Raw genomic sequence first — 18,927 nt, forward strand, 5'->3', positions numbered from 1 at the left:
TTTTTTCTTTAGAGGTTTTAAAAAATTCTTTGACAGTACGTATGCTGACTGTAGTTTGCACTATAGGTTCCATAATATAGGAAAATGCTTTGAAGCTGAAGAAGCTTGAATTTATGAAATTATCTTATAGATGAGTACAACTAGATTGCGATACTAAAACCAAACTGTTTTTCTAACAAAATATTTTAGAAAATGCTTTAGTGTATTAATTTCCCTTTATAAAATGCCTCTTTGGATTTCAGTTGTAGGAATCTTAGAAACTGGCTTTTGAACTAAGAGGCACATTCCAGGAAACAGTGGCCAGTTTTTAGGCATGCATTTTAGGATAGTCTTAATGTTGAGAGGTATCTTTCCAAAGTTAAAATTTTTCTGAGATATTGCTTCATCTTCAGTTTACTTAAACAGCCACATAGCATGTATGCCCTGCAGGGTTGTTATCACTGTACTCATAGAGCATCTGCAGGTAAATATAGAGCCGAGTGTCTAATAAATAAAGTGATATGAAACACCGGAAACATCACTGAAATGTTTTTGTCATATTATAATTTATTTCACCAGTGACAGTCTGCTGCAAGGATATTGACTATAACCGTATTTGCAGTAATTGGCGAGTGATATTTTCATTTGTCATCTTTAGAAGCAGTATTTTAAAATTGAATTCTCCTAATTTCAGAACAGATTGGAACCTGAAGAATCGGGTTCGGGAGACATTGATGGAGAGACTGAGATTTTAAGAGTAAGTATACATTGATGTTCGTTTCTCATTGGCATAGTAAAGAGCTTTACTTTACTCATCCAGATTGCAGAAGGTCCATTTCACAATGCAAATTTTGTACACGCTTAATTCACGGCATCCAGAAATGCTTTGTAGGCTTTCATTTTGAGATCTGAAAAGGCGTAAGTGTATGTGAGTAGGGAAGAACTGTGCGAAAGAAAGCAGACAACAAAGAAATAATGGCAAGAGGACTTTTTAAGATGAGAAAATGCCTTTGATCTGATTCTGAGAAGACAGTAAAGAGGAGAGAGATGGGAGTTATACCATTCTTTTTTTAATTTGGAGAACCTGTTATAAAAAATAGGTATGTCTGTATGAAATACTTTACGCTGCAACTTCCACTGTTGATCCATTTTGACGGTCATTTGGACTTCCCTGTATCCTTGCCTGTGTGAAGAATTGTAATACTGTCACATTAAAGCTGACTAGCAGAAAGAGATGCTTTGGCCTAGTGGAAGTTAGTAAGATTTTGATGCGCATGTTCCTGAGCGAGGTTCTCGGGGCTGTGTAACGTGGGAGATCAGACTTCTGTTATTGGGAAGAGGTATTCATGCCAGGTAAACCTGAGTCTTGGGCTATTAACGCACACTTGGCCATTGGTCAAACTGGGACAGTCAAAACTGTCGCTGCCTTAGGTAGAATCATAGAACCATAGAATCATTTGGAAAAGACCTTTAAGTTCATCAAGTCCAACCATTAACCTAACGCTGCTAAGTCCACCTCATCCTTCTCCTGGAGTGATATTCACCTCATCCTTCTCCTGGAGGTATCTATCTCAGCTTCAGAAAGAGCTTATATGGCTTGTGAATCTCCTAAACTACTTCATTTTGCAGTGATAGTATTCAGGAAAGTCAGCATCAATTTCAGTTTATTTCAGTAGGCTGTGCTGTAAAACGCAGCTGATTCACGAGCTTTCAGCTGTGCTCGGGGTCAGCAGGCTCCAGGAACAGAGCAGAACAAGTGGCCTGATGAGTGCTGGTTTAACATTTTAGCTTAGTGGGTCACTCTTAGTATTGTGTGTCAACAGCCTCAGGTAAGCTTTGTTTTAGGGATTGAATTGGTGCGTTGGTCTTGTGCTTTCCCTTCACAGAGAGTTGACATATTTTGAGAGACAGTACTTAGATGAGCATGGCTCTGGATTAAAAACAGGACGTCTGACTTGTTTTTCTTGCTCTGCTTCTGAGCTGTTGAATGGCAAAGGAAACATTTGGAGTAGGGATTTTTTTTCTACTTATTTTTTGCTGGACTATTTTTTTCAGAGGAGGGGCTATCTTTCCTATACCTCCTGCACAGAACAATGTGCCATTTTGGGGAAAAGTAATGTCAATTAACTAGAAGTTGCTGCCAGATCTGGAATTATTTTGTATGTTTTGTTCTTGAGCCACTTCTTTACCCATTATCTCTAGACTGTTAGCCAGATCTACTTTTACCATGTTCCTGTTGAAAATCCAAGTAGCAATCTGTAAAATATGCATTGCAGTTGCAAACGATGTGGTTTTCCACCCACAGATGCAGTCACATATATAATGAATCAGGCGATATACTATAGTTAAGGACAAACGTTAGGAAAATGAAAAGTCAAGTGGCTGAAGATGAAGAGGCATAAATGAGAAGGCTTTTACTGATCCACCTAGATGGAGTGAGAGATAATCTTTTATGCAGCCTTTGGGATGGAGCATTTCCACCCTTCAATTAGAAGCTGTTTCATCAATAATACTGCAGCTTTCTGAGGAATGAACTCCCTGGATGCCTGTCTCCTATAAACTCCAGAATGCTATAGCATTCTGAGGCTTCTGTTTTGCAACACATCTAGTGATATTTTTCATTCTCTCGGACTGATTTCTCCCTCAAGACTTCTTTTCTGTTTCTTCTTTCCTCCAAAGTGCTGAATACCTTATTCCAAAGGCTCTTCAGGAGGGAATTGCCATATGCTGAAAGCTAGTTATCTTGCCTAATTTAGGAGACTAGCCTCTTTAGATGCCCTATGTAGTTGACAAGACAGGTGAGTGCTTGGAATGGCTCCCTGGAGAAGGCTCTGTTGACTCTACTGAAAATCCAAGATGACCATCATCCTAACAGAATCCAGTAGGTGACCCTAAGTCAGAATTAAGTTCTTGCCTTACAGTGCCATGCCCCGAAATTTCAAACTGTCCGTGTTTGCCTGCTAATGCAATCAGTAACAAGGATGGACTTGCACATGAGAGAAAATCTTAGCAAACGTACTAGTTCTCCTAAAGGAATGCATTTCATTCATTTTATTCAACGTAAATAGATCTGCTCTTGTCCGCGCAGGATAGATCTTTGGAGCAGAGGCCATTTTTACAGCACTAAGTGCAGTTAGGTCTTGACCACAAGTACAGATTCTCAGCGCTCCAGCAATGGCATGGAGAAACCCTTTGAAATGGGTAGAGAAAAGACTAACCACTTCCCTCTGTTCAGTGATCCCTTGATTTCATTTTGGTTATGTTTTGTAACATTAGGTCGATCATTAGAATACCTCTAAGGTCTTTACCGGGTTACAGAGAGCTGATGCAGAATTTTTTGGTTTTTAACTTCCTGCTTGCTGTCGCATGCCATGAGGTGGCACAATTCAGAGAGCAAGGACGGAGGACGTCAGTGTGACCCTATGAAGGAGTGTATCTGTAAAACGAAAATTGGTTCTTAATGAAGCAGAAGGGGGATGGTAACCCAAGCTGAGAGGTTTATGAACCTGAACAGTCGGGGTGAGCGTTTCCTGTTCCATGTATATACAAACGAACCTGGCTAGGGCCATTTCTCACAATGCTGCTGATTTATCCAGGGTCTTCCTGGGCCACCAGGCCCTCCAGGACTGCCGGGCCTTCCGGGGAAGCCAGCACCCTATTCAGGTGTAGGACCTCCAGGGTCACCAGGGGAAGATGGAGCTTCTGGTGAACCAGGCCCTGAAGTGAGTACCCATTTGTGCACAGAGGTTAATGTTGTTTCTGTCCTATGGCACTAAGTTCTAAGGCTTGCAGTCGGTAGAATTCTTAATAATATTGCAGAATAGTTTTAATGGATGAACTTGGATTTTATGCACTTTTTTTACAAAAAAAATAACAAAATAAATGTCTAGTTAACCAAAGCACGTTACTCCACAGCAGGATGTATATTTGGCAGGCAGATACTGGTGGATCTGGACCAGAATAAATAAAAAGTAAGGATGCTCTTACCAACACTGAATAAGGCTAAAGATTATTTTTCCTGTGGTGCTTTCAGGAAAATGAAGTTTGTTAAATGACTTACATAATCTGCAGGGAATTTTTAGCGTAAATTGAATTTTCCTCTTTCAGGAACTTTCTTCTTTTTCTTCAGCTAGGTAGAAGCACTTGTTCCTGTGGACATGTGAAGTACAGTTCTACTGTAAAAAAGATTGATAAAAGTTGCCTATTTGTTAATAAATCCTCAGTAAAGTGGTTTTTCAGTGAAGAAAAACATTTTTTTAGCATCAATGAGCTCTGTGAATCCTCTCTGGAACTATATTTACTAATACAGTTCCCTTTTACCCTATCAACCATCTGCCAGTAGCAGTTGTTCTCAGGACTAGATTTGATCTATACGTTCACGTTACCTTCAAAGTGGGTCACCATTGCTGTATGTGACACGGTGTAATCAGCATATACTAAAGAAGCGTATTGGTGGCACATGTTAAAGAGGAGATCTCACTGCATCTCAGCTGTGCTGGGTTTTTTTGAGGATAACCAAGTCGGGAGTTAACACAAAATCTCAAAAGGTAGGTACAGTAAATTTTAAGTCTCTGGCCATCGAGGTGGAAGGCAGCATCTTTTGCACAGAGAGAAATTAAGCACCTGAAAAACTTTAACATGGGATCCAAGAAGCACGTGCACGGGAAGCCAGTGAAAACCAAGAGCTGAGGATGTATGTACCCTGTAGGGAAGCACTGAGAATAGCTCGAGTTGTACATATGAGATCTCACTTACAGCTGCAAGGACGTAACTCCATCCAACACCTCAGAGCCCTATCCTGAAAACTAGTCCTTTTCTGTCAGGAGCTGGGTCTCATACTCTCAGGCTACAAGGAATTATAAGCATCACAAATTTTTGTTCATCCAAGCTTTAGGCCCTTGCAAGATCAAGTGTTCGCTCAACACAGGTCAGAAATCAGGATAATTTTTGGACTTCAGAGTCTCAGAGTGTTGCCTCTTGGAATAAATTGTATCCCTATGAACCCCACTAAATTAAAGCTGTGATAAACAGAGTGCAGAAGATGCAGCTGTACATGGACTATTATTTTGCTGAGCCATGCACAGTTTCAGCGTTTGCTGCACTCGAGTGCTTTGGCTGTGGTTTGAGTATTTGCTTGGTTATTAACTGAAATGTCCTTTTGGTTTACAATTTTACAGGTGGTCGATAAGGCACTTAGTGGTTCTGGCCTGGTAATGAGATGTTTCACTAAGGTGAAATAACCTGGTCCCACAGAATTAGGCTCAAAAAGCAGTATTTTTCATCCAGGCTTTTCACTGACTTGTTTCGGAAGAGGCCTCCTCTGTGTACGCAAAGGAGCTTTGAGAATCGGGCTGTACCGTAATTAACAGTTGCAGTCCAGGTCCTTAGAAATGTGTCACTGACTTAAATTTGAAAATAAATATCAAACATACTAAGTTAGTGTGTTGTGAACATTGTGGTTTCTTCTGTTATTCTTTGCTTTCTAGAAATTATCAATGGATTTTTCAATGGTTTTATGCAGTAACTGTGGTAAGATAGTGTTCTGCATTCCCAATGGTTTGTTCTCAGTGCTATTTACAGAGTTAGCCTCTGATCCAACAAGAAGATGCCCTCAGGACACGTTTGCCCTGCAGTTACAGTAGCATAGGCCAGTTCTTGTAGTCTCCAGGTAAGCACGGAACTAGTCAACAGTGCTCATGCAGCAGCATGGAGGTCAGAGCCTGCCAGCCACAAAAGCAGCAAGGCGGGCCTGCACTGAACTTCATGCTGCTACAGCAACAGCGACAACCTGCACAGGCTAATTTCATGCACTCCTGACATCTCCTGCAAGGAAAAACCTTAAACGTGCCTGGAGCTCCAGTGGTTTCTGTCTCATTAGATGTGTCTAAGTTGTAGGGCCTGGCTGTGCTTCTGTGTTTTGGATTGCCGACCTTGTCATACCCTGATAGCGTTGGAGGATAGGACCCAGCTGTCTGCAATGCCTTTCCACTGTCCTTCTATAGCACGGTTTCCTTGGAAGAAAGTCCCAATGACTGGGAAGGAAAGAAGTGCCTGGTCTAGAGGATGTAGGGAGCAGGACAGAAGGCTGTCTTGAGAGCACACTTGTCCTACTAGTTGTTGGGAAACTTGCCATTAACAGCCCAAGGGCGATGATAGCATTTTTCATTCTTTCCTATTCTTAGTTACTCTAATTAAGGAATTAAGGCCCAAAGAGCCCATGGTTTAGCTGAAAAGAGCTGTAGGTAGACTGATGGCAGCTCTCCAGTGGCCGCACTCCTAGTATGCCTTCCCCCTGCTCTGCACATCCTGCCATACCCATGGCCTATCAGTCCTTCCTGGGTGTTTTCTGCATTGATTGAGAAGGGGAAAAATTTCCACGGTGCAGCCAGTCTTTTTCAAACTCCTTCACAATGTGCCAGACCCACCCTCCCTGGCAGTGAAAGAAGAAGATGAGGAGCTCACCCATGAACACAGACCGGACGAGCACTGGATAGGTTACTGTCTTTATCACAGTACTTGACTCCAGGGCAGAGCTTTCTTACTTGCTTTATTTATTTGTTTCTTTATTGTCAGGTTATTATTTCCCTAAAATCATAAGCTTGGCTGAGAATCCATGAGATCGGTCTCATGAGACTGAGTCCTTTTTATTTGCTGTTTGGATTGTGAAATTTAGTATCTCTGACAAACACATATTCATGTTGGTGGATTTGTTCATTTGTAACCAAAAGGGCTAGAAACTTGGTACTTCAGTTAAAAGCTGAGATTCTCACCTGACTGTGGAGAGGATATCCAATGTTGTTAGAGTCCCAATGATATCTCAAGACTACAACATTGTTGGAGACTAATAACAAACTTGTTGAAGTGGGGTTTTTTAAGATGTGCTATAAATATTTACCATTAAGTGCCGTGAATACTTCAGACTAAGAACGGCAAGTGCTAAAGACCATGGCACTGCAGTGGTTTAGGCATATGCTTCATTGTACCTTTTGTCTCACGTTAAGCATGAACAGAATTCCTTCTAGAATATAACCAGGAAAAAGGCATAGCTTTATTACATAAATGCAGTGCCTGGCCAGTCTTTCCTCGTTTTCAGTTAATTAATTACCTTACTTTGTATTTTAATTGTTTGAAGGTGAGCTATTTCTAGTCATATCTAGTCACTGAATGACTGGCTTAAACCTAAAAAAAAAAATCATATCCTCTGGGAGTTAGGAGAGTATCAAGTGTTCTAAAAAGTCCTGCAGAGACCTGTCATGAAAATGCCTATTTTTGGCAACATTTCTCAGAAACACATTATCCTCAGAGAATAATTGGAGTTCTGTCCTCTAATACAGAGCGGTGTTACTCCCCAGTGCTCATATATTTAAAATTGATAATCATTTTTTCAGTAAAATGAAGATGCTTAGCATCTTAAGGCTTACTAGCAGAAGCAGTCTGCTTTATGACCAGGCATATTTTCCCATAAAAGAAGATATCCTTTATATTTCGACAAAAAATCTTAAAAAAATACAAAGAGAGTCTAGGGTCAGTAACAGAAAAGCAAAAATTAAACATGAAAAAAAAAAGTAAAATAAGGTAGTAACCATATTCAGGCAGTCAGCTTCAACATGAGATATAGTGATCAAAATTAGTATCAACTGCTGTTCATGCTTGAGATACAAACAAAACCAAAACCTATATAAACTTGGAGTATATCTGAAAAATAAGAAATTAGGAGACAATAACTTCAAATACATATGGCCTTTAGTCTGCCTAGGCATGATTCATGACGTTTGAAAGGTGGAAAATTCCCCCACAACAGCTTAAATAGAGTAGGATCGATTGGGGTAGGTTTTTATGAACTGACCAAGTAGATGCAGAAGTGTGAGTCTCTTAAAATAAATACATGCTTTTGGCCTCAGTTTCCCTCCCCTTTCCCATCTCTACTGATACAACAAAACATACTGGCCTTGCTGCAGCCACTATTCTCTGCATGTACTGGTTGTAATCAGGATGGTGCTCTAAAACAAAAAAGCCTGAAATGCTGGCCAGGTTTCATCTAACTGTTATCCTCCCAACAGCACTTTTTTTTTTTCCCCCTGAATCCAAGACAGATGAAGTTGTATTGATGATTATGACTGCAATTTTAAGAAAATTTCATTGGCAAGTCCTGTAAAATAGACAGTTACCCTAATGCTTTATTGGGTGCATTTGACAAAGTGCAGTGTTCGATTAAAAGGTCCCCCTTTTCTTTTCAAAATGTACTTTCAAGTTCATGACTGTGGCTGTTTCTCTGTCTATAGAAGATGAAGTAACTAGAATGGTCTAGGATATTTTGTTAAAATTTGTCATAAAGTAATAATGTAAAAAGAATTCAAAGAAAATGGAGAAATACGTATTGATTCATCTTCTATTTTAAAGATGAACATGTTCCCTGTCATGCAATCTAGGATTTCACAGACAGTATTATTAACTACTTGTAGCCAGTCATTCTTCTGATGCAACAGAAATCATTGTTGTCTGCTTTCAGGATAATTCCTGGGAAACATATCTGTTAAAAAAGTAGAATTTAAATGTTAACCAGACTACTAAAGTACGTTTTCAGAAGAATCAGACCATCACAACTCTGCAGGCTGCCAAGGGAAAACTTCAGCTATTAACAGTACAGCCCCATGCATTCCCACGCTTTCAGATGACCTAAGAAACTGTAGCCCTGCTCTCTAAAGATTTGCACGCATTTGCACACTCCAGATAAATGAAGTGAGATCTATTCACAGCAGAAATTTTTGGATGGGACTCCTCATTCAGTAACACATTGAAATAGTTGCGTAATTAAAGGTCTTCAGTTGCGAATCCTAATTTCAGAAGACTAGCCAATTAACTTGAAGTTGTGTGCAGGCTTAAGTCCTCCTAAATCAAGAACTTTGTGATGTAACATCCCTTCTCATGAGAAACATGTCTTGGAAATGTTTGGGTAAAGGCTGCCTTTTGTAATGGGAAATACTGCTTCGCTAACTGCTCCACATTGCATCTGATACTGATGTGATATTGCTCTGATTATGTACATATTTTCTAAATCCTACATGAAGTTAAATTGCCTCATGGCATTGTATACAGATATTTTCTCTGGTTATTTTTTTAAAGTAGCTCACAAATTCATGAATACACCCTGAAGTGAGTAACAAAGCTCCAAGTATTGCTTGCTAGCTACATAAAAGAGACTGTTCAAAAGCTGTAAAGGAAATAAGCAATTTTAGAGCAATGAAACATAAAATTGCTAAGCGGTATATGGGAAATAGTCACTAAAATTTGGAACAATTATTGTTGTTAGCTCAACCTCTCTTTTAATCCTCCTCTGCCTATGTAATCATGGTGAAATACAATATGAAAATGTTTGAAACATACTGAAAATATTTCTGATCTTTTTAATATTAAAAAGAATCGATTAGTTATTCTATCACATACAGTGCATCCAAAGCGGAAAAACAGGGGGAAACAAGGAAGGAGAGCAGGGAAAATGAGGCCATTGTGACCGTTCTGAAAACACCAGAGAAAAAATAATGTTTTCTATCTCCTTCTGCAACCATTTATATCCTTCCCCAAAATAGATGAATAAATAAGTGGATAAAAAGATTCTCAGAGGCCAGAATGTACACCTCTAAGTTTAATTAAAGGTTTTCAGAGCCCTATATTAAAAACACAGGGCATGCAAATATGCATATAACTGTTCCCTTTCTTGCATGTAGAGTTACTGTGGGCTGGACTTCTATACCTATACCGATTGACTGGTTGAACCTATAAAGCCAGTTTTTCCCAGCCTGGGAAAAATGCACTCAAATTCATGCTAAGTCACGGATACAACACCGGAAATTGGGTGGAGCACTAAATATACATTTTTCAAGGCAAAATTAAAGTGAGGCATCACACAGAAAACCTGGGCCAGTTTCTGACTTTGTCAATACCAACATTTTCTCAGTTAGCTCTCATCTGGCGCTGAGGTTGCCAGAAGTGCGGATGGCTGAAGTGCATGTGGATTTCAACCCCATCGCATCTGTAGTAGTGTTGTCAAAACCTGCTTGGATAGCACCATTATTTTGCATGCTAACATTATATTTACATTATGTTGGTTTTCTTCTTATTTTGTGGTTGTTTGATACAGTTTTCTATTAAAAGTATTTAAATACCGTTTTGATACAAAGCCAAACTCTCAGAAGACAAGAAATACAAATGTTAGAACTTCATGGTGTGAGGTGCTAGCTGGTGCTATGCATTAGTCTTTCATAATGCTCTGTCATCAGTTCGTCCAAAATACTTACATGCATGTGCTAGGAAGAGGGCTTTCAAGTGGCACCTGTTTTAGCTTTACTCTCATCTACAGGGTCCTCAGGGTCCTCCCGGTCTTGATGGAGTGGTTGGCCCACCAGGACGGAAGGGAGAAAAGGTAAGTTAAACGTGTGTCTTTCTCTGAGTTCAGTGGAAAATCTTTGTCAATTCTAGGCTGTAAAAGTCATAAATAGTTGTCCCTGCAACACAGTGTTGGCTGACTTCAATTTTTTTTTTAAGTGAATCCAGCTGCTAATGGCTTATTAGAACACATCTCAAAAGGCATATTCAGAAATCCAGAATTCCCTGTTGGGTACAGTCTCATGTTCTGCAGCATGCAATATTCAAAATGCAATATGAGCTTCTTTGTTGTGTTTCGCCAGTAAAAAGCCAGTCGTGACTGGACTCATGCAGGTGAGTCTGTAGGGGGAAAGAAAGAACTCCAGCTAGTCCAGACTGGCACAGACTGGTGGCATATTCCCTGCAGGAAGCACCCTCTGTGGCGTGTGTGTATACCGGGGCAACTGGAATTACTTAAGTTTGGATTCTGTGGACCACTGACACGTCAAGTTCTGTACACTTCTCTAGCAGCCCATATTTGTCTTAACTGCTGACTACTGCACTGCTGCTGCCCCCAGCTACGATATCGCACCCCCACATTTGTGGCAGTTCCAGCCTTCACTCACCCCCTGATGAGACATTTCATCATCCTAACCTGGCAGCAAAGGGTTACGTAGTTTTCTGTTGACTTGCTGCGCTGGTTGGCTTCATGCATAATCAGATGAGCACTATGGCCAGCAAAACAGGAGGAGTGGGGAACATGTAAATGAAAGCAAGGGATCATAGCATCCAGCAGATAGATTTTCTTGTGTTGCCATAGAACCAAAAAATACATATTGCAAAATTGCCACTCCTTAAGTTTCCCCAAATTACTTCATCCATTTTTGTTGCACCCCACTTCAAGAAGGATGTGGAGAAGACAGACCCGATGCAGCAGAGAGCTATGGAGATGGCCAGGGGCCTTGAGTACATGACCGATGAGGAAAGGGAGCTCAAACCATTTCCTCTGGCAAAAAGGAGACAAAGGCATGGCCAACAGATATGAAAATATAATTATAACCCTTTAATGAGGGCTAGTGAGTCTGCTTTTGAAGCACTGAATCCATTTTTTTTGCACCCCACTTCAAGAAGGATGTGGAGAAGACAGAGACAAAGACTACAGGAAAATTTAATCTCTAATGAGCTTCTACACCACACTTTATGCACAAGAACTTGGAAGTAGATTTCCAAGTGTACATTGAAAGCTCACGTACTGTAAGGGAAATGAAAAGGCAAGTCCTAAATGGCCAGAATATTGACATTTATTTCTTTTTTTTTTTTTAAATCACAAGATTTTTTATAAAATCTCCTCTGGAGACTGAAGGATCTGAGTTGTGATTTCAAAACCCTGAGGTTGGTAAAACTGCAGCACATGTGGCAAATAGCAGTTCTCCAGAAAATGCAGTATGTATGTTACAAAGCAGGCATCCGACACTTGTGTCCATTGTAATCAGTGGTACGTGTTTTACATAAAGGAGTCCAGAGAAGGGCGACGAAGCTGGTGAGGGGTCTGGAGCACAAGTCTTGTGAGGAGCGGCTGAGGGAGCTGGGGTTGTTCAGTCTGGAGAAGAGGGGGCTGAGGGGAGACCTTCTCGCTCTCTGCAACTACCTGAAAGGGGGTTGTGGGGAGGTGGGTGTTGGTCTCTTCTCCCAAGTGACAAGTGACAGGACAAGAGGAAATGGCCTCAAGTTGCACCAGGGGAGGTTTGAGTTGGATATTAGGAAAAATGTCTTTCCTGAGAGAGTGGTGAAGCACTGGAACAGGCTGCCCAGGGAGGTGGTGGAGTCACCATCCCTGGAGGTGTTCAAGGAACGTGTGGACGTGGCGCTGCGGGACATGGTTTAGTGGGCATAGTGGTGTTGGGTTGGTGGTTGGACTTGATGATCTTACAGGCCTTTTCCAACCGTAGTGATTCTGTGATTCTGTGATTCTGTGAGTCTAAGAATAGAAAGAAGTCTAGCTGAAGTAAACTGAACCTAAATCACATATTATAGGAAGAGACTGATGTGGAGAGGGAAGTAATTGGAAGAAAGATTAAATTTTAAAAAAAGGCATAATCCTCAAAAAAAAGGACAAAACCTGAAATGTTTTGCCTCACTGAGCCTGTTTACTGCATGGGGTATATTTGATAAAAGTTTAATTAGAAATTAATCACTACATACTTGTACCTGCTCAATACAGTCCCCAGCACCTTGGGATATTAGGATTTTTCCATTTCTTCTGTTCATTTTTTCTGAAAATCTTGATTTAATCTATACTGCAATATCTATTTTTAATAATTATTCCCAATTAATCCAGAGAAGATTACAGGGAGAAACTGCAGGATGCACTGCAAGTAAAGTCAATTTGTTCCTTGAAGTGAAATTTGATGTGGTTTTTTGTCATTATTTTTGGAAAAAAACATTGTTACAATTTTACTCCGGGTGCTAACTCATTTTTTTCAGACCCTACTCAAGCAATATTTCTGTTGAATGAGTAAGGACAGGAGCTTGCCAATATAGTGATTAATTCCATTAGATTCAGTGCAATTTGGAAAAGAAGTATTTGCGTGCTGTGACTTTCTGTCTGTTCCGTGAACTAGAAGTGGAAAAAACAGTATCTAAGAGTATAAAAGCAAATAAAATAGCTTGATTGCTGCAGAGGTGCCTTAAAATCATACTAGTCGTCATATCCCTTGTTTGGAAAAGTGCCCTAGACGACTTGTGTGGGATCAGTTTCTGCTTCTGTTATATCCCATGAGATTTTTGACATTTAAGTTCAGAAGCATGAGGATGTGACCTGCAATGCTTAATTCTGTGTGCTCCAGACCTTTAGAATCTGCAGCAATAATTGAAATACAAGATTGCATCCTGTCTGCATACCAGACCAGAGCTATTCATTTTTTATTATAACTCCAGAATTACAGATTGTTTTCTTTTTAACTAAGAGGTCTAATGTTTCCTGTAAAGGACATTATGACATCAAATCAAACAACACAGAAATCTGTGGCTATTTTAAATAAGCAAAAATATCGTAAATGTGTTTTTGTTGCCTGTCTAATGCTCTTACTGTAAGTAATTAGGATTGGTTTTCTTTTACAGGGCGATCAAGGTCCTCCTGGTTCTGTTGGTCCAAAGGTAAAAAAGAAGACAGTGTCTTTATAGGATAACAGTATCACTCTAATACAGCACACTACTGAAAAGGGCTGAGAAGTCTAAAAGATTATTATTGTGAAACCTAATGAAGTCAGTGAACTTGGTTTCTCAGTTGGCCAAAGTACTTCTCTAAGAAATGTGGCCTGGAGGTCGAGGGAGGTGATTCTTCCCTCTACTCGGCTCTCGTGAGACCCCACCTCAAGTACTGTGTTCAGCTCTGGGGCCCCCAGCATAAGAAAGACATTGACCTGCTTGAGCAGGTCCAGAGGAGGGACATGAAGATGATCAGGGGGATGCCACCTCCCTGGCAGTGTTCAAGGCCAGGTTGGACGGGGCTTTGAGCAACCTAGTCTTGTGGAAGGTGTCTCTGCCCATGGCAGTGTGGTTGGAACTAGGTGATCTTTAAGGTCCCTTCCAACCCAAACCATTCTATGATTCTATGACTCTACTTACTTGCATCTACTTATGCATGTTCAGTGTAACAATAGACTGACCTTTTATTTTAGGGTGATTCTGGAGTCACTGGATCAATAGGCCCCAAAGGAGAAGCTGGTGCTGTTGGGTCTTCTGGGAAACCTGGACCACCAGGACCTCCTGGGCCCCCTGGGCCCCCTGGACCTCCTGGACCTCCAGGACTAAGCTACCGTTTGGGATTTGAGGTATTTTGCTATTATGGGGTTTGTTCTAGCTGTGGATCTGCTTCCTTCAGAGGACGGACAGTGTAATCACCTGTATATTTCACAGCTATTTAAGGCTGAATTGATGACAGATAGTCATTTGCTCTAGATTGAAATTTGCCTAGGAGTAGCCTACAATTCCTTTTAATTTGACCGTATAATTGGCCATGCTTAGGCCATGGAAGTAATGGATTTCTTTGGGCAATTTTCATTTTTCAAAAGCACTTTTTTTCCTATAAATAATTTAGAGCAATGATCTAAATATATAGACAGACCTGACAGTATTCATTAAAATCGAACTGCAGGTCCCCCTTGAGCTATGACTTTTCCCATGCTTTCATTCTTGAGGCCACGAGTTTAGTTTAGCCTTGTCACTTACGTAACGTGTAAATACAGAGACAGATGTTGGACATTTCTGACCTCATGGTCTGTTCTACTCAGAAGAAAAATGTTCTATAAAAAAAATAATAAATTGCAGATGCTACTCTTTCTACTTCTGAAAATAATACCTTCATCACTTCAAAATAAAAGATCTGGCCAGCTCAAGCTGAGTTTTATATGTCATTTGAGAACTGCTCATTTAGATGCTCTTTTTGGAGCAGAATGTGGCTTTGCAGTACAGAAAGGCAAAGGGATGACACTCAGGTTCAAGAACTAGAGCTGCTGCATTAACATCTTTGTGAGGAGAGGTTGACAAATTGCCTGCAACAATACTCACATATGAGTCTTGCCTTTTTTTCTTTTTTTATGCATTTTTCATTTCTAATTTAGCTGTTTGGCTCAGGAAAGTCTTTCGAGAGTTTTTGGGTTTTTACGTCATGGGATATAATACAAGTTTGCATAGCAACTGAGGGCAGTTTTATCAGAGAAGTAAGCAATGTTTCAGCAAAACTACTGGCCATCTGTAGAGCTGCTGCAGTAAAGTGGTGGTGTTTAAAAGACACCAGTTCACTCACACATGTTTCTCTGAGTATCTATACTACCCTTTTTGTATTTTGCTTTTCTTTACTCTAGACACACTTTGAGTACTCCAAGTACAGAGATGACCATTAATGCTTGTTTAGAGACATATTCTGATTTCTGATGTCTGACTAAATAATATTGTACTCTCTACACTACTGGTTAATAATCTCACTGATGTCAGTGGATTTCAATGGATGAAAAAAATCTCTCCAGCAGTTCACAAGTTCTTAATTGCCCACACTGCCATTGTTAGCAAGGAAGAGCATAAAGTCTTAGTGTACAAACACTCCATTGCATTAACTTAGGCACACTATAAAGGCTGGTACAGAGTCTCCCCTGAATAAATACATACTTGTCTCAGAATGAGATAAGGACTACTGGTAAGCCACATCTTCATCCTAGGCCTGGTCTGAGTTTTAGCCCAGGATGATGGCTTCTCTGACTTGCAGTAATCTTCTGTGACCCTTGAGGATCCAGGGTTAAGAGATTCTCCATGCTTCCCCATTCACGCTATTGGACTAGAAGCCAACTTTGCCACCAAAGAGTTCCCCTGCAAGTAGGTACTTAGGACCAAACTCTGCCACTTCTGATACCTAAGTCTCATAGGAGCAAAGTTAGCAGATAAGCAGGAGAGAGTGAAAACTGGAAGTCCCCACCTTTCTGGACAGAAACACAGAAGAATCCCAGCTCTAACTGCAGCAACATCTTGACTGGCTTAATCTTGAACTTCATCTAGTCCAAACGGAATTGGCATGATTGTCATTTCCCTGAGATTAATACTACTGTTAACAGGCTTGCTAGTTCTAGCTGATCTTTTGGATGCCAACCCCTGCCATCTGTTAAGGCAGCACCGTAGTCTGCCAGTTCGTTAGGGCAACACTACCTTTTGGTTGGCAGTCTGTTTATTGCTGTTAGGCTGTTTCTGCAAAACATTCCTGTTAGCACTTGTTAGCATCTGCGATCAGCTATGTGCAAAACCCAAATGGCATGGGGTTTGCTGGCACTTACAGTTGCCAGAAGAACAGTCTGAGCTGCAGAAGGTACCTGGTAAACCCATTAAAAACATGCAGATGTCAAAAGCGATGGAGTGTTATATAAAGCAGGCATCAAGCACTCTCTTAAAGGGAAAAATATATTGGCACAGTGGAGGCAAGGGAAAGAAGGACGCAGAAACACAGCTTGTGGTTTACCCTAAGTAGCGAGTGTTTGGCTAAACAGGCCAAACAGAATATCAGCAGATTTTCTGTTGATATTTGATACTGTGATAGCTGATGGAGGAGCAAAATGAAAGTCTGAATAACATTCAGTCTCCAGTGAAGTTGCATGAAAGGACTTGAGCCAACCTGATGACTCAATGCCTCCCACCTTGGTCCCTAAAAGGAAGGACCTGATTCCAGCTGAGCGCTCCTTCTGCTTCTCTTCTTCTTGCTCTTGTGGAGTTGGTGCAAAAGGGCAAAAGAACAAAATTTCTTTTTTTCACTGGAGTCAGATCAGTTGATGTTTTTCATAACTTCAGCATTAGGCCGTCATTCCATAGCAGCTTAAGCCGATCTAACTGGTCTTCCACCCTTTCCCTTACACTAGAGTGCGTCAGACCTATGGTAATCTGAGCCATTTCAAGTCACTAGCTAGCAGAAAGCTAAGCAGGCAAGGAGCATGGGTCCTCTAAACGTGATAAGCTGATACAAAGGCTCTTTGTCACCAAGAGGAGGATATTCTGCTTTGCTCCTGCTCCTCCTCCCGCCTGTAGCCATTCCTGGCACATGCCTGCCCTTCACATGGACTAGCATCCAGTGTTCCATCAATCCTTCTACAAGCCAATTTAATTTACTAAAATTTTAGAGAACCATCCCATGCCAAAAAAGTAATATATTTTCTGCTGTTTTAGTGATTTAAAGTGGCTCACAGGAAAGTGAGAGGATTCAACGCATGGCACTGGTGTTGAAAATGAAGGCCGTATGGCTGTGAGCAGGGAAGTGGAGCGAAGATCAATATTTTTCCCTTTTCAGAAAAAGGAAGCAATTAAGCCAGCACAGCTGCATTTAAAACTGCAGCTAAAAGCAAGTGAACAGTTTCCTGCTGGCGTGGTTCATCTAGATGGTTTGAAGCACAATCTGACAAGTTCTAGATGAGGCACAAGGCAAGCGGTAGGAACATGTGGCTGGGATGGTGCTGGGAGTAAAAAAGATAATTATGGCAACCTGCAATTTTATTTCTTTGTCTGCCTTGGAAGTGGCAGCTCCTGGTTCTGCCATAGATTCGGAATGTTGCAGTCAGAACAAGGAGAGCTGGAAGGAGGTTTCTGCTTTCTGTGTGGTCTCCTGTAAAACCCATAGAAAATCTCCACAGGAAATATGGATGCTGGTCTCAAGGTCTTCCACTTCACAGAGATCTTCTGAAATCAGCAGAGGGACATGACAGTGGTCAGTGGGCTGGAGCACATGAACTGTGAGGAAAGACTCAGGGAACTGAGCTTGCTTAGTCTAGAGAAGGCTTAAGTGTTTTAGCAGCCTTCTGATACCTAAAAGGAGGTTATTGAGAAGACACATGGCCAGGATTTTGGCAGTGCTGCACAGAGTGATGAGCAACAACAATCATAAATTGAAACAGGGGAGGTTCTGACTTGATATAAGATATTTTTCACCTTGACGACAGCCAAGCGTTGGAGCAGGTACTTGGGGAGGCTGCAGAACCTCCATCTCTGGAGGGTTCCAAGACCTGAGAGAACAAAGCCCTGAGCAACCTGATTTGAATTCATTTTTGATGGTGCTTAACAGGAGGTTGGACTAGGTAGCCTCAGAGATCCCTCCCAACATAATTAATTCTACAATTTTGTGATGGAACATTTTTTTGCCGCTGAATTTCATTTCAGTAAGCTGTATTTTAGGCAAGAGTTCAACATTCAACTGTGAGAATTAGCAAGAACCTTTATTTTCGAATAATGATTGCTGTTCTTAACAAACTGCCTGCAAGTTGTCCCTGCCTTAAATCAGTCACGTAACCCTTACTAGTCATTACAGTATTTCAGTAGCCAGGTGGCAGGTAAATGCTAAACAGAAAAATGCTGCTACAGCATGCTCAAACAGCACGCACTTAAAACTGCGATGCTGTCTCACTTCTGCCTGCTGCTCTCCAGCCTGGAGTGCTGGAGAAATGGTGTCAAATTGACAAGACTGTAAAGACCAGAGCGTCTGTGAGGAAGATCAACGTGCCCTTATCGCATTTGAGTGGAGCCTATACCCAGAACATCATGCATTGGTCCAAAAAAGGTTAATGAGAAAAGATAAAAATATTTGTGTTCAGTATCTTTCCGGTTTTTTACAGGACTTCAGAAAACAGAGCAGTTGGGAAAAAAAAGAGGAAAAAAAAAAAGATAAATTCTTAAATTCTGTAGCATTTTTTCTCTTCCATTAGGACATGGAAGGATCAGGTAGCATTGACCTGTTAAGTGAACCCAGAATTCCAGGATCAAGAGGGCCAAAGGTAAGTGGACATTCTGGGGGCAGGGAGTGTTGCTTGTTGTTGGGGTTTTTTTCAAAAACAAAAGTGTCCTCCTCTCTGCTTTCTGGAAACACATAGGCCCAGTCAACTATAGATTTGGAGTTACTGCACTGCACTGGATTCAGTTGCCCTAGAATGACGTTACAATAACTGTGTCCTCCAGAGAATCTGAATGGTATTTCTCTGATACCAGGTTAGCTGATGAGTTTTAGATTCTGCTCTGGTATCATTTTTGAAAGATTAAAGAATGAAATAGGGGGGGTTGTATTAT

The 18,927-nt window shown here is 40.9% G+C and overlaps 1 protein-coding gene across 1 annotated transcript in view; it reads left to right on the forward strand.

Moving 5' to 3' along the window:
* The window catches only part of LOC104255676 (collagen alpha-1(XV) chain), a 160,915-nt gene that overhangs the window by 81,887 nt on the left and 60,101 nt on the right, over positions 1–18,927 (forward strand). The window contains exons 12-17 of the mRNA XM_059836098.1: positions 674–736; positions 3,576–3,701; positions 10,337–10,399; positions 13,462–13,497; positions 14,022–14,174; positions 18,570–18,638. Of these exons, the coding sequence (XP_059692081.1) occupies positions 674–736; positions 3,576–3,701; positions 10,337–10,399; positions 13,462–13,497; positions 14,022–14,174; positions 18,570–18,638 (510 nt within the window). The remainder of the gene's footprint in view (positions 1–673; positions 737–3,575; positions 3,702–10,336; positions 10,400–13,461; positions 13,498–14,021; positions 14,175–18,569; positions 18,639–18,927) is intronic.

Source organism: Gavia stellata, chromosome 3 (assembly GCF_030936135.1).
Source record: "Gavia stellata isolate bGavSte3 chromosome 3, bGavSte3.hap2, whole genome shotgun sequence".
NCBI classification, from domain to species: domain Eukaryota; kingdom Metazoa; phylum Chordata; class Aves; order Gaviiformes; family Gaviidae; genus Gavia; species Gavia stellata.